Here is a 24,825-nt window from a genome sequence, read left to right on the forward strand (position 1 = left end):
CACAGTAATAAGATCACAAGCCAATTCATAATGTGACGCAGCAGCAAGACAGGAATCCTCAGGAGGCAGCGATGAAGCAGCAAGGCAAGGGTTGGAGTACCTAAGAGGAACAGCAGCAAGGCAGAATTCCACAGAAGATGACAGCTCAGCAGCAGGACCCTGGACAGTGGCGAGAGGCAATGAGGAAGTGCGGCAAGGAATGGAGTCCAGAAGCAGCGCAGCAGCAATGTAGGAGCTTCTGGAGGTCAGAGGGGCGGCAGCAAGGCAAGCCATGGTTTCTGGGAGCGGTATGGCAGCAAGGCAAGAGTTCTCGGAGGGTGGCAACTCGTCAACAGAGTCTGGAATGGAAACAAGGGTCAGCATGGCGGAGGATATGGAAGGAGGCTCAACAACAGGACTGAGTTGAGGCAGGAGCAGGGATTCAGAAGCGGCATCAGAACAAGACTGGGAGGTTTCTTTTAAGATTTCGGAGTGGCTGGTGCAGTCTAGAGTCAGAGATTGAGAGTAGGAGTGGATGTCTCCGGCGACCCCCTCTGTCTTTCAGCGAATTTTATAGGTTCAGCTTTTGTACCGTTGGTAAGACCCAATCAGTTCTCTCTTTGTTCGGCCCCCCTTTCAGCCTGTCTATCTCGTGCGCTGATTGGAGGTGGTGAAGCCGACTCAAGTCCTAAGCCGAACAGCTTCTCTGTTTCCTCCTGCACGAGGTTCCTTTTGATTTCTGTGCCTTCCCCAAGGGTTTCTGCAGTTTGGTGCAATGGTCGTAATGGCCTGTTCTCTTCATCCTCAGACTCCATCCTAACATGACCTTTGGTTTCTAAAAAAGCTCTGATGTCTAGCTTTCAAGAATGAGATCTCTGTGAACTCTGTTGTAAAACTGTAGAGCACAGGAATATAATTAAGTCATCTGTTTGGTTATTGCTGACTGGAGGTTTTTATTTTGACTGCCAAATATAATTTTGCATCCTTGAAAAAGCTTTCTTTAAGTTGAGAGATCCTGGCAAATATATGGGTAAATAAAAGTTTTTGTGATAGAGCTCGGAGCTGAGGGAGGAGAGAGTGCATTCCAGGCTGATAAATGTTCTCACAGCTTGCACAGCTTTGGGGGGGGAGGGGCTGAGGAAGGAAGTTAGACTAGCCCCGCCCTAGATTCTCAAGGGCATTTTTCCCTTTCGCTCAGTTAAGGAACCTTTAGTCTGGCAAGATTCTGTAGATGGCATGACCAATAAAGTAACTAGAGTTGCAGCTATGACTCAGTGTGATTTTCTTTGCCAGTTCCCCTGACAGTTTTAAAGGTTACAGTTGAGGGGATGGTCCTGAAGAAATTGAGCTGAATCCTGAAACTATGGAGTTTCTGTAGCAGAAAAAAGCCTTAGAAGGCATTTTTCTGCTAGTTTCCAGACAGTATCCAATTTCATAGACAGATTTTCCCCATGATGATCTGTCCCCAACCTGGTCCTTCAGGTCTTTCAAAAGTGTACCCATCACCACTGTGACACAGTCTATCCACCTTGCTGCTGGTGTTCTTCTTTCTTTCTTTCCACCTTTCCCAACATTAGAGCCTTCTCCAGAGAGCTAGGTCTTTGAATAATGTGTCAGAAGTGGGATAATTTGACCCTGGTCATTTGTGACTCAAATGAGAACTCTTAGTTGATTTGTTCCATGATCCATTTGTTTGTTTTCTTGCTGCCCATGGTATTGTCAAGAATCTTCTCCAACTGCAAAGTTCAAAAGCATCAATACTCTTTTTATCCTGCTTCTTCACTTCTATAGAATGTCAAAGGGAATACAATTGCTTGAACTGTAGTTACATATAATTTACATCATAAAAAAAGATTCCATCCATTTTTGGTGAAAGAGATCTTGACATTATCTCTATTGCAATTTGGTTGACTAATTCAATATGATTAACATATTGTAGTCAACTGAGTTTTCAGCTGGTACAAAATTTTGTTGATAATCACCTGTTTTGTTTTCTTTCTTGAGTGGCTTTTCTAGAAATATACCCACTGAACTTATTTACAACAATAAAACAAAATATAAAATCTCTGCTACTAAAACTAATGGACTTGGTATCAGCAGCATCCTAAGAGGGGCCTAGTGTTGGAACTATCCCGATCAACACCAACCACAACTAGCCACAGAGGAAGGAGGATAACCATTGCAAAACAATGCCTCCCACTCCCAACCCCACAGCCAGCTGAGAAGAATATCATGGTCAAAGGTATTAAAAGCCACTGAGATATCCAGGAAGGCCAGGACAGTTGCACCACCACCAACCCAAGTCTACCAGGAGTTATCCACAAGCACAACCAATGCTGTCTCAGCACTGTAATGCAGCCTGAAAGCAAACTGAAAGGGGTTGGAGACTGGATGAAAATTGTCTAATACTTTCTGGTCCAAGAAGGGCCTCTTGAAAAGGGGGGGCACCACCACCTCCTTCAAGGCAGGTGGCAGACTCCACTCCCACAATGGAGCATTAGCCATTGCTTGGGCCCAAGCACATGCCACCTACCAAGAGGTATTAACCATCCAGAAAGGACATGGGTCCAACATAGGTAGTCAAAGTCACGGCTGCAAGGACCCTGTCCACTTCATCAGGATCAACCAATTCAAACTTTTCCCAGATAACCGAGCTCATACAAGCCTCAGGCATTTCCCTAGGATCTGCCCAGCTGCCACCTCCAAGCAAAGTTGAGTGACTTTGTCCAACAGATGATAAGAATATTTCTCACAGCAGCCCTTTAAGGGTTCCCCCAGCCCCTCCTTACCCAGGAGGGACCTAGTTGCCCAAAATAGGGCTGCTGGCCAGCTGTCTGCAATAGCAACAGAGAAATAAGGCCACTTCACCGCTCTTATCACCACAAGTTAAATCCTATTAAGGGGTCTTACCTGTGCTTGGTCAGCTTTACTCTTCGTCTTTCACCAGCAGTACACTAGGTAGCTCTTGTGTTGCCTCATCTTCTGGACCCCCGTAGTGAACCAAGAAGCTCTACAGGATCTGTGATCACAAAGCCTGCACAGGCAGTTCTGGTCCAGTGTCCCTGCCATGTGCTCATTCTAAGCCGTAATCAAGGCCTCAGCCAAACCATGTGCCAAAGCTTTGGGAATAACTGCGATTTCCCTCTGAAAATGCATTGGATCCATCTGTCACCTGCAGTGGGCTGATCACAGGCCCTACCTCCATGCAGTGGGGGGCTGTTCCAGAGAACTCCTGGGCCATGATGGTATGATCAGTCCATGGCAAGGGACTGATGTTAACATCCCCCAACCCCATATCATGCCACTGCCCCAAGATAAAAAAACAGCTCCATCGTTTGACTGCTGCTGTAACTTGGACCCTCAATAAGTTGGACTAGGCCCATGGTTGCCATAGTGGCCATGAATTTCCAAGCCACCTCTGACTCCAGAACCACGTCCAACTCTAGGTCCAAATAAGGCAGTTTTAAGTGCCCCAGAACCACAAACCTGGAGCACTCCACTGCCACTCAGCAACAGAGTGAAGGAGCTCAGGTAGGGATGCTGCCATACCACAGGGATATGTCTTTTCTAAGAATGCATATAAGGCCTATCCATGACCCAGAGGTACTGAAGGAGAAGGAGAAGGAGAAGGAGAAGGAGAAGGAGAAGGAGAAGGAGAAGGAGAAGGAGAAGGAGAAGGAGAAGGAGAAGGAGAAGGAGGAGAAGGAGGTGATTATGCTAAAGGCTGACACTTCTCACACATCTTCACTGCCAGGTTGCCCTATCACAAGAGCAGGCCACCAACCATTTCTGGAGGACAGGAACATATATTGTCATCTACTCACCATCACCCCAGCACAACTGTAATCTCCACCCATGTCTTCATGCTCTGCACTGAAAGCAGTATTTTCTGGCCTGTGCCCAATTAAGTGTTGCTCTCTGATTTGCCTGCTACACTTTACATTGCCTATTACTCATTTTCAACTTCTTTCCCCCCTTGTAATAACTCCATTGGTGCACTATGCATATTCTAGGACATCTTTTTGCTCAGTTCCCAAATAGTTCAGATCAAAATGTACTGCAGAGTCCTTTCAGGTCCCTCAAGTGAAAGGAAAAATGATGAAACAATGTGGTGATGGACTTGTTAAAAAAAAGTGGGTAGCTCAGGAAAAGAAAAATAGTAGCATAAAGCAGGTACTGTTTTGCATATCAGGGAAATGTTATGACCATTATGCTACTAAAAGATCACTCCTGGAAAAGTAGCTGCAGCAGATATTATTTATTTATTTATTTATTATCCCGCCTTTATTGTTTTTATAAATAACTCAAGGCTGCAAACATACCAAATACTCCTTCCTCTTCCTATTTTCTCCACAACAACCACCCTGTGAGGTGGGTTGGGCTGAGAAAGAGTGACTGGCCCAAGGTCACCCAGGCAGCTTTCAAGCCTAAGGCGGGACTAGAACTCACAGTCTCCTGGTTTCTAGTCCAGCACCTTAACCACTAGACCACTTATTATTATTATTATTATTATTATTATTATTGGCTATTATCTCCCATTATTGGGAGAAGGGGGGAAAGGAAATTTTATTTTAAAGTGGGTTGTTGTGCCTACACATCTATGCATTTTTATTCTTTAACTGGCTAAATTTAATGTAGTTTTATATATCTATCTCTTTTATATGTCTTGTATATTTGTGTGTATTTGTACATTTGTGTGTGAGAATTTGTGTAAATATACAAACATACACACATAAAAAAACCCCACACATGTATCAAAGAGTATTTGTCCATTTCATTGGAGGTCTGTACCTTGTCTTATATATGTCCAATAAGACCTGCTCACAGAAAGGGAAGTGACATGGCCATTCTTTCCTGGAAGGGAAAGTTGTGCGGGCCGCAGCGGCTGGCAATTTAGTGCCAAAGCATTCCAGTCTTGACACAATGTTCTTAAACCAGTTTAGAGTCCAGCTGGTTATACATACACACAAACTAATCTGAGGAAGCAGAGTGTGATGAAAACAGAGAGAGAAGAAATGGTTGCACTATAAAAGTAATAAGTGGCAATACTATAGTGATATGAAGAAAAGAATTGGCAGGTTCTATCTGAGAATGTATTGCTCAAAGCAAAAATACACAACATCATTTATTAACAGCACACACTTCACTGTTCAATAAAGCACATAGTTTTAGACCCAGTCCTTATTATACTGAGAATCACCCACACAGATACTTGGTGTGATAGGCAAGAATCCATATGAAAAAGCAAGCTCTAATTGTTTAAAAGGCTGTTAATATCCTACATCTCTTGCTCTGTGTTCCCAAAAATAAAGGGTCTCAGGATGTCTTCCTAAAAGTTTCAGGGCTATGGGAACATGGAAAAAATAAGGATCCAAGAGTACTGTAAAAGTATAATTTTCTCTCTATGTTCCTTTACAATATTTTTTTTCAAAATGTAATGATTCATGAATGAATGGAAAGTTTACAAGGAAGCCAGATGCTTATCACTTTTAAGAAAAAGGATATCATGCTCATGACTGGAGGAATTCCATAAGAGAAAGGAAGGACTTTCTCTTATGGACTGTGTAGGAAGGTAAATTGCTACAGGGATAAAATACTATTAAATGGGAGTTTAAGCATGATTTGCAATCAGTCTAGGCCCCAGAAAGTTTATGAAGATCAATAGTTGTTACAGGAAAGAAGGGAGAAATAAAAACAGCCAATTATGAACTGCCTTTGGTTTTTCCTTTGCATTAGATGAAGAAAGAAGAATTAAACCAAAAGTTGTAATTGATCACAATTCAATTTTGATTTCAGTAGAACTAAAGAAGTATATGTCTGAATTGGACTGTAGCTAATACTTGCTTTCACAGATTTCCCATCATTGTATTACACTTAAGGACAAACAGGCATTTTTTAGGATGGTCACAAAACTTATGTAGTGAATATGCCTATGGGTATTTAACAGTTCTAGTGATGGCAATTTGAGTCTTAGCTCAAAGTTTTGCCTGACTAATTCTCAATGAGGGAAGCTAAGATGGAGCAGGGGAATGATTTAAGACCATTCTGCTGAGAATTTGGATACCCTACCTATGAGATTCCTTCAGAACACAATCTGTATCTGTATCTGCAAAACCACAAAAAATAATAGCTGTGTGTAATTATTCATGAATGAGCACCCAATTGATCAGTCTCCATAAAGTTTTGCAAAATCCTGCTTAGGGATAGAATTTCTGTTGTTGCCAACATCTGCTGTTGAAAATATCAGCCTGGAATACAGAGACAAATGGAGAGCAAAATCTGTTGATGAGCAAAATACCACAAGCTTTCCTTGCCTGCAGAGCCAATACTCTTGAAATATCTCTTCAGATCTTATACACAACATCACTGATACAGCCAGTTCCCCCTGATAGTAAGATCTCATTTTCAGAGAGTTGATGAATAGTGTGTTAGTCAAGACACTCATTAAAAATGAAATAGCACAACAGATAAAGACCCTTTGTTATAACTATAGTTTATCGCTCCCATAACAGGTTCTTATGCGGTTAACATGAAATAAAAATGCTCATAAATCAGATTCTATAATATTATTAATTATTTATATTGCACCTCAGACTACAGAGCACTTTATAACTGTGCAGATTTGTGCCATGCTCAGGTCCATAAATTGTTTATAACAATCTGTTTCCTATAAAGCATTTATAATACAGTGTTAATATAAGATATGATATGTAAGCTTTGTTAACTGATTAAACAACTGAAGATTTGGCCAAAGAGATCTTTCCAAGAAATTCACTGTGTATGTGTGTGTGTATGAAAGTACTAGAAATGTTCCAGAAAATTATACTACCAGTGGTTGTCAGTTATCATTTTAATCAGGATTCTTTTTATTCATCCAATTTTATGTCACTCAACTCCAGAAATTATTCTGGGTGGCTTCACAATTTTAAAAACAGATATAACAGTATAATATTTTTTAAAAATTATCCCCGAGGGAACAATTAAAAAAAAAACTCCCACATCACCCCCAACCTAGAGGGTACTGCCAGACACACTCACCCAAGGCCTGAAGGAAGAGCCATGTTTTCAGGCTCTTGAAAGGAGGTAGGATGGGAACCAAATGAATTTTGAGGGGATGCTGTCCACAGGGCAGGTGCTACAACAGACAAGGCCTGCATCTAATATCCACTTGATGACGTTGCTTAATTGATGAAACCTAAAGCAAACCATCTTGCTTTGTACAGGATGGGCAGATACTGAGGGGATGCAGACAGCCCCTCAGATAACTAGGCCTTATGCCACGTAGGGCTTTAAGGTAATAACCAGCTCCTTGAATTGTATCTGAAAGCTTATTGGTAACCAGCGTAATTCACAAACCAGAGGTATTGTATGGGCATTGTGAGGCCTGCCCATCACTGCTTATGCCATTTAATTCTGAATCAGCTGTAGCTTCTGCATGGTCTTCAAGGCCCCATGTAGAATGTATTATAATTGTTCACTCATAAGGTGTCCAAGACCATCAAGAGGGCCTGTCAGTCCAGAAATGGGCATGATTGGTACACAAGTTGAATTTGTAGAAAGGCTGTCTTGCCTATAGCTGCTACCTGCTCCTCATCCAGGAGTTGAGAGACCAGATAACCCCCAGATTGTGCACTAATCGCAAATGAGGGAGTGCTACTCCATTCAGGACCAAGGGTGGAATGTCCCCAGAACCAGGAAGTCCAAGCACTCACAGCCACTCACCCTTGCTATAGTTGAACCTCAGCCTGTTCCTCCACATCTAGATCCCAACAGCTTATAGGAACTGGGACAAGATCTTGACAGCATCACTTGGGTGGCCAAGGGTCAAGATATATAACTGAGTATCATCCACATATTAATAATACCTGACCCCAGACTGATGAAAGACCTCCCCAACTGGCCTCTTGTAGATATTAAAAAGGAGTAGTGAGAATGTTGAGCCCTGGTTGATCTCAAGGTATAGACATCTTGTTATCTCACCAGCACCACCAGCACCACCACCTCCTCAAACCAGCTGCAAGGAAAAAAGAAGAACCAACACAACACCATACCCCTACTCCCTATTCACTACAACTGGTTCAGAAGGATACCATGGCTGATGGTATCAAGAGCCACTTAGAGATCAAGGAAGACCAGGATGGATACATTACCCTCATCCCAGACCCACCCCTGGTCATCCTCAAGCTCAACCAATGTTGTCTTCTTATTTCATTCATTCAGTCCCAGCCTGAAACTTGACTGAAGAGGGTTCAGATATCCATTTCCTCCAGGGCCCTCTGTAACTGGGACTTAACCACCTTCTCCACAATGTTTACCCTGAAAGGGGAGTTGGAAACTGGCCAAAAGTTTCCAGGATGGTTGGGCCCAGCAATGACTTTTTAAGGAAGGGGTGCACCACACCTTATGGGAACCACCCCATCTTTGAGAATAGATACCACTACATGGACCCAATTACATGTCACCTCCCAAATGGTCTTCACCAGCCAGGACAAAGATCTAACAAACAGGCAGCTGGATTAGCAATCCTGAGGATCCTGTTCACTTCATCAAGAGCTATAGGATCAAACTTTTCCCAGCTAACCAAGCAATCCCTGCAGATATTGTAATCCCTGGTGATATAGTGAACACTTATACTTATGTACAATGTACCTAAGTAAGCTTCAGAAGAAATGTTGGCATGTAAATAAACAGGGACATACTTACTTTGAGAAGATCAGTTACCCAAAGTTACCTAAAATGATAAATCTTTCAATAAAATGTAAACAACTGGGTTCACAAAGTGGTTTACAAAAGAGATACTACTACATACGAATTCTCCCTGATTTGTTTTTCAGCTGAAATAGCAAAAGATAACTCTCATAAAATTTTCAAGATGCCTAGATAAACACTTGTATGGTCAGAAATTCCCTCCCCTTTTCTCTCTGGATGCAAATTAAATATACAGAACATGCTACATTGAATAAGTTTCTGTGTAGAATGAATATATGAAAACCTTTTGATGTTATAGTCTGCAACATCTCACCATAGTTTCAGGCTAAATTACCACATGTACTAAACTACAATTCTTTGGTTGGTTAAAGGATTATACACGCTGTATTAAGGGCATGTTATCTCACAGGCACTCACTCTTGCTATAGTTGAACCTCAGCCTGTTCCTCCACATCTAGATCCCAACAGCTTATAGGAACTGGGACAAGATCTTGACAGTATCACTTGAAATACTTTGGCCACATAATGAGAAGACAGGACACCCTGGAGAAGATGCTGATGCTAGGGAGAGTGGAGGGCAAAAGGAAGAGGGGCCGACCAAGGGCAAGGTGGATGGATGATATTCTAGAGGTGACGGACTCGTCCCTGGGGGGCTGGGAGTGTTGACGACCAACAGGAAGTTCTGGCGTGGGCTGGTCCATGAAGTCACGAAGAGTCGGAAGCAACTGAATGAATAAACAACAAAATTAAGGGCATCCATAAATGTAAGTACCAGAGTTGTGCTTACCTGTGCTGTCATCATAAACAACTGTGACAGTTTTCCACTTGAAGAATTGCACAAGGTCAAGGATAGCACGACTGAGTGAAGAAAAATCTGGATAAAGACTGACATAAAATGAGTCTTTGTTGTCTGAAACCTGATGCTTCCAGCGGGTCTGTATATGTGGAACCCCCAATGCATTGCAGATGGATTGCACTGCGTTCGCTGAAGAGCTATGGGAAGGCCCAAAGATAGCTGCTACTCCAAGTGAGAGCTGATCACAAGCTGAAAAAAAAAGAGAAACACAATTCACACTAAAGAAAGAACAAGAGCTAATTTTTAAACTCCTTCCAGAGGGAGGGAGGGGACTTATATTTAATTATTATCTAATTAGTGTTCAGACAGCCAGTTTGGTGTAGTGGTTAAGGCATCAGGCTAGAAATCAAGAGACTCTAAATTCTAGTCCCACTTTAGGCACAAAGCCACTGGGTGGCCTTGGGCCAATCACTCTCCCTCAGCCCTAGGAAGGAAGTAATGGCAAACCACTTCTCAAACCTTGCCAAGAAAACTGCAGGGACCTATCCAGGCAGTCACTTGGAGTCAGCACTGACTCAAAGGCACCAAAGGGGAAAAAAAATAGTGTTCAGCCACATAGGCTCATTTAGAGCTACTAATGATGATGATTACATGCCATCAAGTTGTTGTTGACTCTTACAGACCACATAGATAGATTTTCTCCATGATGATCTGTCCCTAACCTGGTCCTTCAGCTCTTTCAATGGTGCACTCTTCACTACTGTAACCAAGGTGATGACCACCTAGCTGCTGGTCATCAGCAAAAATTTGGACAACTACTAGATTTAGGATCCAGAATGACACATTGAAATCTCCAGGGGAGTAACCATATTGTGTATTTTTATTTTGCTGCTGTCTAGTCATTATCTGGATTTTTGCAGATAATGATAGATTTGATAGCCACAGACTTGTAGGCTATACTGTTGCACCATATATGAGAAATAGAGGCTTCCATTAGCAGGATTGGAGGGACACTTTTTTAACAGATTCCTGAAGGTTTTTCTACACACCCAAGTATTCCATAAAGGTGGGTATTCCTTTGAATATCTTGAAATGTGGAGTAGGAGAAAGAGGAATTCTTTAAAATTATACTTTTTCCACTTCCCTGAAAGCGCTAAATATACTTCCATCCACAAAGAAGCTAAAGATGGATGGAAAACCTGATTATTCAGACCCTTCTGTTTTGTATTGGTTGAATAATCATATCCAACAGGTGTACGTCAATAATTCCATGTCAAGGTGGAGTGTCAGACAGCATACTGCAGGGCTCCATGGTAGGCCCTTGCTATTCAACACATTTAGAAAGTGTTTGGACGATAAGTTAGAAAATACATTATCAAAATTTTAGATGATATAAACAAGGGGGAATAGCAAGGAGCTTAGAGGAAGCAGGAACAATGGGCAGAAACCAGTAAGATGAATTTCACCAGGAACAAAGGCAAAATCCTATTGCTGAGTAGGAAAAAACAAAGACATGAGGACAGGATGAAGGGGATGATATTGGACAGCAAAACATGTAAAATTAATCTGGATATCTTGTTGGATCACCAGCTGAACATCTGTCAGATGAAGGACCATTTGTCGGGGATAATATAGCTCTGGATTCCATTCCAGGGATGCTATAACACTGGGCAGAGGGTAAGACTAGATGAACTCCAAAGTTCTTCCCAAATTTTACATTCTCTAGGCCTACAATTTTCAGTACAGTTTACTACTGTAACAATACTGTGTGTATATTTATTTCAGTCTGGTTCCGCAATCCACCACAATTCATGTGTTATGAAAACCAGAATGCAAAATCTCACTTTTGATTTGACATTATATTTTTAACACATGCACTTATCACTACCTAGTCACAAAAGAATGGCCTTGGGTCTTTGGATTTGTAAGCTGCTGTTTGCACGTCCAACTAGCATGCTAGGTATCAAGTAAAACTAGCTAGCACAACCCTAATATCAAATATTTGTACCAACTGATACGCCTGAAACATAATTTCCCGATATTTTAAAAAAATAACTTCAGTCAATTAATCAGTGGTGCAGTGATGCTGCATTTCTGTAACATATGCATTTATTTTGCCTGTAATTATAAACTTCATGTGAGAGTAAGAAAAGCTCAGTAAATCTCAGCTCACTCTACATATCAGAATGTAGTCAAAGCCTGGTGCAGCCTATACTGTACATGGGTACAGTAGAGACCTCCTTGGTTTCCTATGAAACATGAATTGGGTGTGCTAAGAAAAATGAAATCTTATCAAGTTATTTCCCTTTTTCCCTGGTGAGGATAGTAGAAAAAAAGAGCAATCTATTGTCTCTGTGACTTTATTTACAATTAATATCTGTCTGTGTGTTAGGCAAAGGAAACACTTCACTGCTATGTTATGCATTTTAAACAGAATCATATTTGATGAGGTAAATTGTTACGGTCTTTCTTCCCCAAATTCCATGCCAATAGTCCCTCATCTAGAAGAAACATCCACATAATACTTTTTTACATAAAATAATAATTATTTGTGCTGGTGAAGAAATCAGGATCTATATTTATTCCACCATCAATTTAGACTGTCCTCTGATAAAGTTTCTCCTGAGGGGTTTATACCCAAATAACTATGGCTAGGATTGCAACATTTGTGAATTATTTGTTTGTTTGTTTGTTTGTTTATTTAGAAAAGGTATATGGCTGCCCATCTTAAATGCATAACTGTGGGCAGCTAACAAACACTTTACAAAATAAAACATAACAAAAAGAACACCATAGCGAAACAAAGTTAAACTCATCTAATACTAAGGGGAAAAAAAGGCACCATATAATATATTCACAGATACTTATATATGGGACTCCCTTAACATCCCGGCCCTAATGCTTGTGTAAAAAGCCAGATATTCTGGGTAAAAAGCCAGAAGGCCAAAAGGGGCAGGGCCCTCCAAATCTCAGGGGGGAGTCTGTTCCATAGGGCAGACCCCATGACAGAAAAGGCATACCTCTGCCCCACAAGATGCCACTGTTTTAAAGAAGGGACCTGGAGCCTTCCCTGTCGGACCTGGTGGGATGTGTAGAAACACTCCAAGATAGGCAGTCCCCATGCCCTGCAGGACTTTGAAGGTGAAGACCAGCACTCTGAATTGCACGCAGAAGCCAATATGATCTAAGTATTGTTCACAAATACATTTCCCCTTTTTTTCTGTAGATATACAGTATACATGCTGTTAGATGGAAACTGTGGTACTGGTAATAACTGTTGTTGCTTCATTCACTCTTTCAGATTCTAAAATATCAAATTTTAGGTATCTACAATCACACTATCTAAAAATTGCACTATTACCATGATGGCACAAATTTTACCCTAAGCTTTGTCCTTTCATTCCTATTTCTTTGAATCTGATGGAAATGAGTACCTAGAACTATTCTTTTCATCCCCAAAGCTATGCAAACAACCTTAAGAAAATGGACAAAGTGTTGTACCAATTATACCAAATATTTTAATTTTTTTCTTCTTCTCATACAAGCCCCCCAAAATGGCATAAACCATATATTAATAAATGTGTAAGGTAACCCAATAAATAAATAGGAGAAAGGAGAAAGATTTAAAAATCAAACAGTATATCAGTGATATCTATCTCATGGTTGGCTTTTGGTCCGAAATCTGGTTTAAAGGGAAATTACAGCATTGTACTGATTGCCTATTCTAGAACACCATCAGACTCATGAGCAGGATCACAAAGATATCTGATTTATTAAAGAACAGTATGCAGGATCACAAAGAAAGCTGAGAATGATGAAAGCGTGCCAAATGCAAACTAAAAACCCTCGGTGCAAATGAAATCCTTCCCCCCGTAGAATCTTCCCAAGTTCACAATCCCAGGTGCTCCTAACGGTTTCTGATGGTCTGTGGGAAAAGGCCTTGAACAGAGAACATAACCCAAACACATTCCATTGTAATGAACACAGATACAGAGCTTGGCACAAGGTTTCACAGCAGCTCCCTCCCAAACAGAAACACGCGTCAGCACCATGGCATGTGAAACGTTATGATGTACAGTGCACGTTGAAACAGTGAACATGACAAGCATAGCATTGGACAACCATCACTACTGATCATGTTGGCTGGGCTTTCTGGGATTTGCAGTTAGTATCCTCTGAAGGACCTCAAGTTCCCTACTCTTGTAGTATTTAATCATTTAAACAGCAATAGAGTTACATGCAGAAGATGATCAAATCTGAAGTTTGGGATGCAGGAAATTCCACATATTAAATGTTGCATCAGAAAATGTTCTTTCAGTCACATATGGCTTCCAAAGGGCATGATCTACATGTTCCAGCTGATCTTAAGGGTCAGACAGATTGACATGACTGAACAAACCTTGCTGAGTCAGAAAAGTTCATTTTTCCCAGTTGTCATGTCTTCTTCTACAACAGAACTTTGGCAAGCTACTTATAGATTGTGTCAAGAATAAATGAATAATTATTACTTAGCATTTTGCACCACTGATGTGCAGTAAAAATTGTAACATACATGTGGCAGTTCACTGAGATGTCTTTTGGTCACACTGGCCTGGTATGACCTCTCATTAAACAAATTTCTGGATTTGCTGACTTTCCTTGCCTGTTTCTTCTGTTAAAAATTTAGGCTACCCAATCTTCTGGCAGCCAAACTTCAAATGTTTCTAAAACATACCTTTTTTAGATGCTTCAAAACTATCGTAGAGATTAATTTTCTGTGTGTCATATGTTAGCGTAGTATTTGGCAGCAGGGTTCTGTTTCGGTTGATTGTGTTCACAGCAAATCGGAAGGCTAATTCTTCTGCTCCCATTGCTCCAGTTGGGCCAGATTCCACACATTCAAAAATACCCCCTATAAAAATGGAGAGAGACATATTAAGAACATTTTTACTTAAAAGTACATCTAAGGCAATCAAACAACTTCCCCCCCCTCTCTCTCTATATATATACAGTGTGTGTGTGTGTGTGTGTATGTATGTATGTGTATGTGTATGTGTATGTATGTGTATGTGTATATGTATAAGTATGTATGTATATATTGTAAACTGCCCAGAGTCCCTCCTTGGGAGGGAGATGGGCAGTGGTAAAGTATGTATGTACGTATGTATGTACGTACGTACGTACGTGTGTGTGTGTGTGTGTGTGTGTATATATACATATATTCCCCTTGAAGAAGTCATCTAATTTCTATACAGGGTACACAGCCAAGGCTTGAGTCAGTTCATGACCTCCATAACTGTCAACTCCAAGTAAATAAATAAATGCATACATTTATTTACAGGGAAGGTCACTGAGTCACAGTACAGCTGGGATAGGGAATAATGCTTCCAATGTGCCTAGCATGCCACTATGGTTACCTGTACATGATAGTTCCTTGCTCCCCATTAGAAATTATTTCTGAAACATCCTTATGGCTGTCTCTCATTAGCGTTTAGAAAGTAAGAAAAGTTGTGCAGGATCAGAACAACTCTCTTAGTGATCTCTCCATCCCTGGAGAAGCTAGCCAGATCCCTGTGAAAAGCCCACAAACAGGTCAGCAGCACACGAAGTTCCTCCTCCCCATACCATCCAGCAATTGGTATTCAGACACCGATTATTACATTATTTCCACTAACTCTTTTCGAACTGCTTCAGCACCATCCTTACAACTTGTAGCCTCAGATTTCAAGGGTTAACTCCCTTTTATCCATGCTGAATGTGTCACTGTTCCACTTTATTAGATGACTGCTGAAGAGAAAAACTTTGCAGGCCTTTTTAAAACAGGATTGTATGTTGCCTTTAGAACTTCCTTCTTTGCATCAAAGCTGTAAACTTGAAGCAATTTGGAATAATATAACCAAATAATACCAAGATGTACAAACAAAAATGGATGTTTCATAAGTTCCTCTGATAACTTCTGTGTTATCAATGCTACAAATAGCACTGTAAGCTGATAAAATATAAAAGGTTAACCACTTAAGATGGAATTGATTTAGAATTCACTGTGTTTCAACAATCTGGGCAAGATGCTAAATACCCAGATAGAAAAACCTCAAAATAATCATTATTCTGTTTTGAGAATAATAATCACAAATTATGCTACAGACATCACCAATTACATTCTCCACAAAGGAAGAGAAATTATGCAAACCTGATAATAAGAAAGAAACAAGAGGGCTGAATATCTGAAAAATATAATACAAAGATAAGAGACAGCCTAACAAGTGGTGGATAATGGAATGGTTACATTCAAGAGAGGATTGTGAGGAAGCCTAACAGTCCATTCAAACCTTGCATGATATAGGAGATCAAGAGTTAGAGCACATTCCTAACAGGAAGTAACCCAGCCTCTCCTTGAAAAGTCAGATGAGGGGCACCACCTCCTTTCTGTGATGGGTGTTAATCAGTCTCTCTCTCTCTCTCTCTCTCCATTTGACTAATATTTAAATCACTAAAACATTTGAGACCAGGATCCATTAGGCTGTTAGATAGATTCTATTTGGAATTCATCTGAAACTTCCCCCTCCCTCCAAAAATGAAAAGAAAAAAAGAAAAGCCTTGCAACAAAAATGCTGAAGTATACCAAATAAACTTAGACAGCAACTGGAAAGTAAAGGTGTGTTTGATCCATCCAATGTAATCAAGCATTTTTGTTTAAGAAAATATTCCAGCTTTGCTGAGGCAACTGTGACTTATACATATTTTACTGTTTCTTGAACCACAGAAACAATGGACACAAGGAGATCTCTATCTCTGGAAATTTTTAAAAACAGGTTGGACAGCCACTTCTCATAGACAGTGTAATTGGTTTTCCTGTAAACTGCAGAGGGTTGGAATAGATGATCTTTGGGTCCCTTCCAACTGTACAGTTCTATGAGCCTATGATTTCAGTGCACCAGTTACAGTCAGTTGATCAGAAGGAAGTTCATTTTGATTTCTTGTTCAATCAGGAAGTACACTTTGTTAACTTTGACTTTCCCAAGGCAATTGATGAAATGTCTAACCAAAGACTCCTAATCCCCCACAGTAATCACAGGGTATAAGAAGAAGGCATCTAATTAAAAAAAAAAAAAGAGAAATCAAGAGTAGAAATAAATGCATAGTTTTACATTGGAAGATATCAAGAGAGAGCTATATATCTTCTAATGAAGGAATCTTTTTATGGAAACTAGCAATGTGTTACGTGTTTGGAAATGATATGAATGTAGGAGTGAACTGTGAGTGGCCAACTATACTGATGAGAGGACATTAACATCTCCAATGCAGTGCAAGCAATAGGAACATGAGGTAGAAATTTCCAATCAGTTAGACTGGTGGGAAAGGAATATTGTGATTGTGAAAAGTTGCTCAATTAAAATAACATCTCAGCACGCAGTGCTGTGAAATAGGCATAATCCATGCTAGGGAATGTTAGCAATGGGATACATAATAAAGCAGCTTCTATCATAACACTCTTGTACAAATGTTTGAACTTCTGGTTGGGTATGAGTGTGTATAAAATAGGGGAAGGGGACTAAGTGTAAACATTTGTATGCCAGTCAGTAAAAGTATCTGCGAGGGAGAAATCTCAGGAGGAAAGATAGACTGACTCTTGCCCTCTAACACACTCACTTTCTAATAGTCAGAAGAGTGTTTTGTAAGAGAGGATTCACACTGCAATCCTTCACCTACAATCTAAAGCAGTACAAGTCAAATAAACAGATACTGCTTCATCCTACTGATGGTATAACCTATTCCTGAGTGACTAGTTTAGAGGGTTAAAAGATCAACAGAGTACAAAAGACAAAAATGCTGTAATACTTCTTATTTTAATAAGAACTTTATTAAATTTCAAAATATTAAAATGCTGTAATACTTCTTAATACCTCCAAACTACTAAGTATTTCCTTCTCAAAATTAACAAATTAGTGAATCCAAATATGACAATTTCTCTTTCAGACATAATTGAACTTATTTGTAATAGCCTTATTAATCATCTAAGTAAGATGTCCAGCACAGACTCTCAAATAAAGAAGGAAGCAATACATTTTGCAATCTATAACAGACAAGCTAACAAACCTTTGCTTTTGGGTTTTTTGAGGGGAGGGGGGTCTAACAGCTGTGGAGAGTTAGATGTGGGAGATATTTGATTTCCAGTACCAATTTTGAAAATTAACACCCACAAAACTGGCACCAGCTCACTAAAGTGATCCCTTTATCCAAATCTGGCAGAGTTTAGTGCATTTTCTGTGCTAGCTTTGTACACCCTTACAGTGTTTTATGCGGTGCTTTTCTATGCATTCAGAATTCTAAGTGTAATGCACAACACTGATGCAGCTGTGTTTCCAATAAAACAGTTCCAAGGACCTTGGGCCTGGGATCCATGTTATCCTAATCTTTGAGTGGGCAACTTGCAGCCCATGGATGCATATAATCTCTGAACTTCTTTTGAGACTCCCATAAAACTTACTTTGCTTGTAAAGTACACAGAAGTAGATAATGGGGAGGATTCCCATTCCAAGAGGTTCAGGCTTTGAAAGGGTTAAAAGAAAATCTGATCTGTCAGTCCAGATAAATCGGCAAAGACATTCAACACCCATAAAAATCAAACACTAAAGAGCCAATCAAAAGGATGGAGGGGCAGCTCCCTCTTTAAGTATTTCCTGTCATGGGTGTAGAGGGAGTATTTCTTCCCAGACTGGCTCAAAGGTAAGTACAGTAGCTCCACAATCCACAGGATGGGTTATTCTGAATTATTCTCTGTTACCTCAATGCTGGCTGGACAATTCTGGGAGTTGAAGTCCACACAGCTTAAAGTTGCCAAGGTTGAGAAACATGGGGTTAGACACCCAGGGACAAATTTACACACCACAAAATAGTGGAGCTAGATGCAGATGAGAATTTTGGTTTTGTTGTATAGAAATGTATTTGAGCTGTGGTGCTTTTGTTCTGGGTGGGTGCATTCATGTTCCTGGCTGAAGGAGCAGTGGCTGAGATTATCAATTTAGAAGGCATCATTATTTTCTCTTTCTCTCCCTTTCTCCTTTTGTTTTTTTCAATTCCAGTTTAGTTCTTTAACCTTAATATACACAATAAAGAGTTGAATTTTAACTGAATCAGTGACTCTTATTCTGAAAGGATTTTAACCTTAGCACATACATCTCCCCATACAGTTAGACTACAAAAAGGAGGAAAACCAGGAGAAGACCACTGCCACCTTGCCACTTTACCTACTCCTAACTAACTCAGCACCAGGAGAGGATTTCTTTGGGAAAAAGGTGCTTTCCTCAGGAGTAGTCGTGATTAAAGGGGAAGATCCTAGAAACCCATGTCAAGAGAATCAGAGGGACCAACCCATCCCATCTTAGGTTTCTTTGCTTTTGCAGGGAGTTGAAGTCCACACAGTCCTCTCTTAAATGTAGTTTTGATTTACAACCATTTTGAGTTGGAAAACAAGCAGTAACTATAGTTTTTAAGCCTATTATAGACACCTAAACAAAGCAGAATATGACAGAGCTGACTAAAAAATCTGATAAAAATGTCACTTGGGTTCCTGATGGCAATCTACTGAAATGGCTGAAGGATTCCTTTAATAATTTTTGAGAAATTGCATCTTTTAAAATATGGCAGAAGGCCACTTCATATAATGCAACATAATGAGTTGAATTAAATGAGCTGAATTAGAATTTCATAAATAACGCTAATTCACTGAATTCAAATTAGGTCTGATCTTAGGTAGGGAGTAACATCTGGAAGTTGATCGCTAGACCTCAAGCTCTGAAAAACATATTAATCTAATCATGTCACTTATAATAATTGAGGAAGAGTCAGAATGAAACATCCTATCTAACTTTAGCAACACATTCCAAAACGTAGGAATTAACTTCATCAAGCCTACGTGCACACGTGCACACACACACACAAAGCTGTAATAGCCTGGTCATGCATAAAATAAAGCAATATTGGTTAGGTTTATACCTTATGCTGAGTTAAAAACAAGCAGATGCAAAAAAAAAACATTGCTACATGAAACAGTCCTAATAGAGCCTACCAAGTATAAATACTAATCTCAGAGTTCTTGTGTAAATATGGAACAGATGTTGACCTTCAAGGCCAGGACAATAATGGTTAAGAATCTGTTAAATTTTAAAAAATGGGATTAAAATATGGGATAGGATACAGTTTGAATACTAGGACTGTCTGTCTCTCACATACACACATATCTTAATTCATGTTTAATACAGTCAGCTAATTTTCTGTGTATATATGATGTATTTCACAACGAAAATGAAAACTGTCTAGCCATGTGGTGTCCTTGAAGCTTCTGTAGTTAGCTACAGAAAGCAAAGTCAATTTTCTATTTAAAAAAATATTAATAAGGAAAACAAACAGCAAAAAAGAAAAGAAAAAGAAAAAGAATGTGTGTGTGTGTGTGTGTGCAGTGTATATAAAATGAAGTTTATGCTAGAGCAAAGGTTGAAGTGAACGTATGGTTATAAAAATATTTTTTTTGAAAAAAGCGAAACAAACAAAATAAAGAAACAAAAATAAGGAAAAGCATTCTGGTAGCCCCCCTCTCTTTCTCGCCCCCCCCTTTCCCCCCCAGATGTTAATTGTTACTTAAAAAATTTTAAACTGTCCTTTGGATATCTGCAAGTATTGCTCATTTCTATTTGGATCATTTAAATTATTATTTTTTAAACAGTTTCTCTTCGTCAAAGAAAGCACAGCCATGTTTCTAGAGACAGAAGATTCATTCCTGAAGCTTCACACTCTACTTGATGGACCCTTGTCTGCAGTGGCAGCTGCTGCTGTTAGTTGAATAGATTTCAAATGGAGCTGACTGGTCATGCTTTTTTATGCATTGTATTATGGAATATTAAAACAAAATGCCACCCACATCCCACTACAGCTGCTATTGTGTCTGTTGTTTTTGTTGTTACTGTGACTTTAGTTGTCACTTTCACCCCATCTAATTAAACTATGCAAATCACCTTGCAATCAGAGGAGGATGAAGAAACAGGTATTCACTACAGGAGTGTGCCAAGGGATTGTGGGGAAGCATTCAACACACGTGAGTGCTTGCGTATTCTGTTAGAGGAGCACCATTTGGTTTGGAAGAAAACATTAGTAAACCAACTCATATAATCTCCAAAGAAACAGTGTTTGGTCGTAGAGATCCAGTGAAATGCAGAAAAGATTTCTGACAAGAGACTAAGAGCTAATCAGAGATCACATCCTTCATTCTTTCCCTGGCATACAGGGGTACCTTATCAGTCAAAGGAGAGCTAGAACAACCATAAAATTAAGATGGCAAAGTCATATACACTTTGTTTGTTTCTTAGAAAGTGTTGGGAAATTGTAAATAAGAGCAATGTCAAACTGTGCTTAGGAATCTCATATTTGGGGAGGCTGATTTTCCCTGTACTGATCTACTGTAAGAGTATGCACTGACCCCCAAAAAGTTTCATTGAAGTATATTTTATGCTTCAGGAAAGAAGGGATTGTTATATCTGGTTATCTGGTTTTGACCATCCATTGCCCCAGAGACCTGAACCCTAAATTTGATTTTAAGAAATATAAAAGGGACCTTGCATAAAAAGACTTTCAGCTACTTGAAAAGTAAAACTCATCTCTCTTGCATGTATCTCAGATCTGGTAGACAGCTATTTTCATAAGCTTTGAAAATAATATATCTATATCTATATATCTATATATCTATATATCTATATATCTATATATCTATATCTATATCTATATCTATATCTATATCTCTATATCTATATATATCTATATCTATCTATCTCTCTCTCTATATATATATATATATATATATATATATGTTAGTGATTTTATTAGGTGAATGTTACACTAAACCTGTATGCCAAAGCAATCTGTCCCTCCACTGAAACTACTTTTAGTGAGCCATTGTTTCACTCCTTACAAAAAAGGAAGAAAAAGAAGAAAGAAACAAAATTACTAACACTATTTTCCTGTATATTTATCTACAAGATTGAAGCCTGGGGTTGGAAGGCAAAACTGCACTCTTTCACTGAGCAAGTGCAAATATATTGCAACCATAATTTCAAAAGAAATATAGCTTTCACCACATTAAGAATCCCTGAGCAATATAAAGGGGCCTCGGGGCAAACTGGAATTAGGCAATAAACATTTCTGAACATTACTCGTAATCTAAACAAGACTAATATCTATGGGTTAAAAAATACAAAGGGTGGGGGAATTTGACCCCTTGATGGAGTACTGAGGGAAACATAGAAAATACCACTGCAGATTTTCAACACTGCTAACTTTTATAATTCAACTTTTTCTTCATATAGGATGTTAATGGTCCATGACTACCAAGAGCAGGAAAAGAAGAATCATCAGTGTAGTTATTTACATTATGCAAAATAGGTTACCCCCAATAGCTCCTTTTCAGTTTTTTGGTTTACTGCTCAGTTTGATGGATTGTGTCTTTCAAGTTCCTGAATTGTGCCACAGTTATAGTATATATTTGGTCTGCTGCTATTAATTGTCTCATCAGATATTGCATTATGATTTTATATATTTTACCTTGTTTTTATATGTATTAGCCATGTAGTGTGAAAAGTTGATATTCCACAAATAAGTATAAACCTGGGTGCCCACATCAAGTAGAGATTTCATAAAAATGACATCCCAACACACATCATGATTCAAGCCCCTCCCTTAGATGCTTGCTGCAATGTGAGGACACAAATATAAAAGAGATGGAGTTTGTGTTGTGATGTTGTGATGGATGCTTTGTCATTTGCTCCCCACTGCCCCCTATGAATGCCCATGAGGATAAATAACCAAAGAGATAGAGTTACTCAAGTAGCCATCATCTCAGTAAACTCCTACCTACGTATACGCCTCGATTTTGCAAAAACTCAAGGTCCAACGACTAGCTTGAGGCTGCCAGACAGATTTTGTATTTCTAGAAATCTCACCGCCACAGTTTATGTCTAGCACCAGGAGGAGAAACACCATTATGCATGATATTAATTGTGAACATTTGATCCTGGGTTTCTTTGTTTTAATTATGGGGAAACAAGGTATTTCTAAACAAGTTTTGTACGCACTCATCCTGCCTGATTCACAGTTTTATGCTGGGGAAATATAATATTTCAATGATAAACCTTGAGTTATTTATAAAAAATAGAAAATAAACGAATGAATGAATGAATGAATGAATGAATGAATGAATGAATAAATGAAATAAACCTCCCATTTTTCTTTCATTTTCTTTCTGCCAAGATAATAATAATACAGGTAGCTCTCGGTTAACTATGGTAATTGGGACTGGAATTTCCATCACCAAGCAACATGGTCATAAAGCTTAGTGACAGCATTCCCAGCACTTCCAGTTGCCACTCTTAAGCAAATCCTGTACTGCCTTAAGCGTAACATCACATAGTCACCGTTTGCGATCTCCTGCCAGCTTCCCCATTGACTTTGCTTGTTGGAAGCCGGCAGTGAAGGTCACAAATGGTGATCACATGACTGTGGGACACTGCAACATTGTAATTGCAAGCCGGTCACCAAGCACCTGGATTGCGATCACATGACCATGGGGACACTATGATGGCCCCAACTATGAGGACCGGTCATAAGTACTACTCATTCAGCACCATTGTAAGTTTGAACAGAAACTGTCGTTAAGAAAGGACTACCTGTAACAACAGCAGCAGCAACCACAACAATGTCAAATAATCAGCCTCCTATTCATAATTTATAATGACTGGAACTATCTGTCTAAACCAATTTTCCCCAACCTGAGCCCATTCCAGATACGTGAACCTCAGTCCACAGAATTCTCAGCAATATACATATGGGATTTCTGGAACTTGGCCCGCACATCAAGAGGACACACAACTTGATTGATCTAAATGTTTCATATGGAATTCAGCATTAGTTGAGAATTATATCTGAGAATTTAATTAGATCTACAGTATTTAATCTTCAGCAAAGGATCGTTACCTTGTCGTGGCGCTGGAGCTTGAGCACCTCAGTGATGCCATGAGCTAAACCGTGAAGGGCCACCCAAGACGGGAAGGTCATGACAGAGAGGTCAGACTAAATGCGATCCCTGGGGAAGGTAATGGCAACCCACCTCAGTATTCTTGCCGTGAAAACTAAATGGATCAGTACAACCAGAGATATGTCGGTATACCATCGGAAGATGAGACCCCCAGGTCGGAAGATGGTCAAAATGCTACTGGGGAGGAACAGAGGATGAGCTCAACTAGCCCCAGACGTGATGACGCAGCTAGCTCAAAGCCGAAAGGACGGCTAGCGGCCGACGGTGCTGGTGGTGAACGGCGAATCCGATGTTCTAAGGATCAACACACCATCGGAACCTGGAATGTAAGATCTATGAGCCAGGGCAAATTGGATGTGGTTATTGGTGAGATGTCAAGATTAAAGATAGACATTCTGGGCGTCAGTGAACTGAAATGGACTGGAATGGGCCACTTCACATCAAATGACCACCAGATCTACTACTGCGGACAAGAGGACCACAGAAGAAATGGAGTAGCCTTCATAATTAATAGTAAAGTGGCTAAAGCAGTGCTTGGATACAACCCAAAAAACGACAGAATGATCTCAATTCGAATTCAGGGCAAGCCATCTAACATCACAGTGATCCAAATATACGCCCCAACCACAAATGCTGAAGAAGCTGAAGTAGAGCAGTTCTATGAGGATCTGCAGCACCTACTGGACAACACGCCTAAAAGAGATGTTATTTTCATCACAGGAGAATGGAATGCTAAGGTGGGCAGTCAAATGACACCTGGAATTACAGGTAAGTATGGCCTGGGAGAACAAAACGAAGCAGGACACAGGCTGATAGAATTTTGCCAAGACAATTCACTCTGCATAACAAACACTCTCTTCCAACAACCTAAGAGACGGCTTTATACATGGACTTCACCAGATGGACAACATCGAAATCAGATTGATTACATCCTTTGCAGCCAAAGGTGGCGGACATCTGTACAGTCGGTAAAAACAAGGCCTGGAGCTGACTGTAGTTCAGATCACGAACTTCTTCTTGCACAATTTAGGATCAGGCTCAAGAGATTAGGGAAGACCCACAGATCAGCTAGATATGAGCTCACTAATATTACTAAGGAATATGCAGTGGAGGTGAAGAATCGATTTAAGGGACTGGACTTAGTAGATAGGGTCCCGGAAGAACTCTGGACAGAAGTTGGCAGCATTGTTCAGGAGGCGGCAACAAAATACATCCCAAAGAAAGAGAAAACCAAGAAGGCAAAATGGCTGTCTGCTGAGACACTAGAAGTAGCCCAAGAAAG

General features: G+C 39.9%; 1 protein-coding gene across 2 annotated transcripts in view; it reads right to left on the reverse strand.

Annotated features, from left to right (window-relative positions):
• Window positions 1–24,825, reverse strand: part of GRIK2 (glutamate ionotropic receptor kainate type subunit 2) — a 527,196-nt gene that overhangs the window by 305,078 nt on the left and 197,293 nt on the right. For both annotated transcript variants that reach the window (XM_063311694.1, XM_063311703.1), the window contains exons 2-3: window positions 14,199–14,375; window positions 9,476–9,733 (exon numbers count right to left, since the gene is read on the reverse strand). In XM_063311694.1, coding sequence (XP_063167764.1) covers window positions 9,476–9,733; window positions 14,199–14,375 — 435 coding nt within the window. The remainder of the gene's footprint in view (window positions 1–9,475; window positions 9,734–14,198; window positions 14,376–24,825) is intronic.

Source organism: Candoia aspera, chromosome 1 (genome assembly GCF_035149785.1).
Source record: "Candoia aspera isolate rCanAsp1 chromosome 1, rCanAsp1.hap2, whole genome shotgun sequence".
In the NCBI taxonomy this organism is placed as follows: Eukaryota; Metazoa; Chordata; class Lepidosauria; order Squamata; family Boidae; genus Candoia; species Candoia aspera.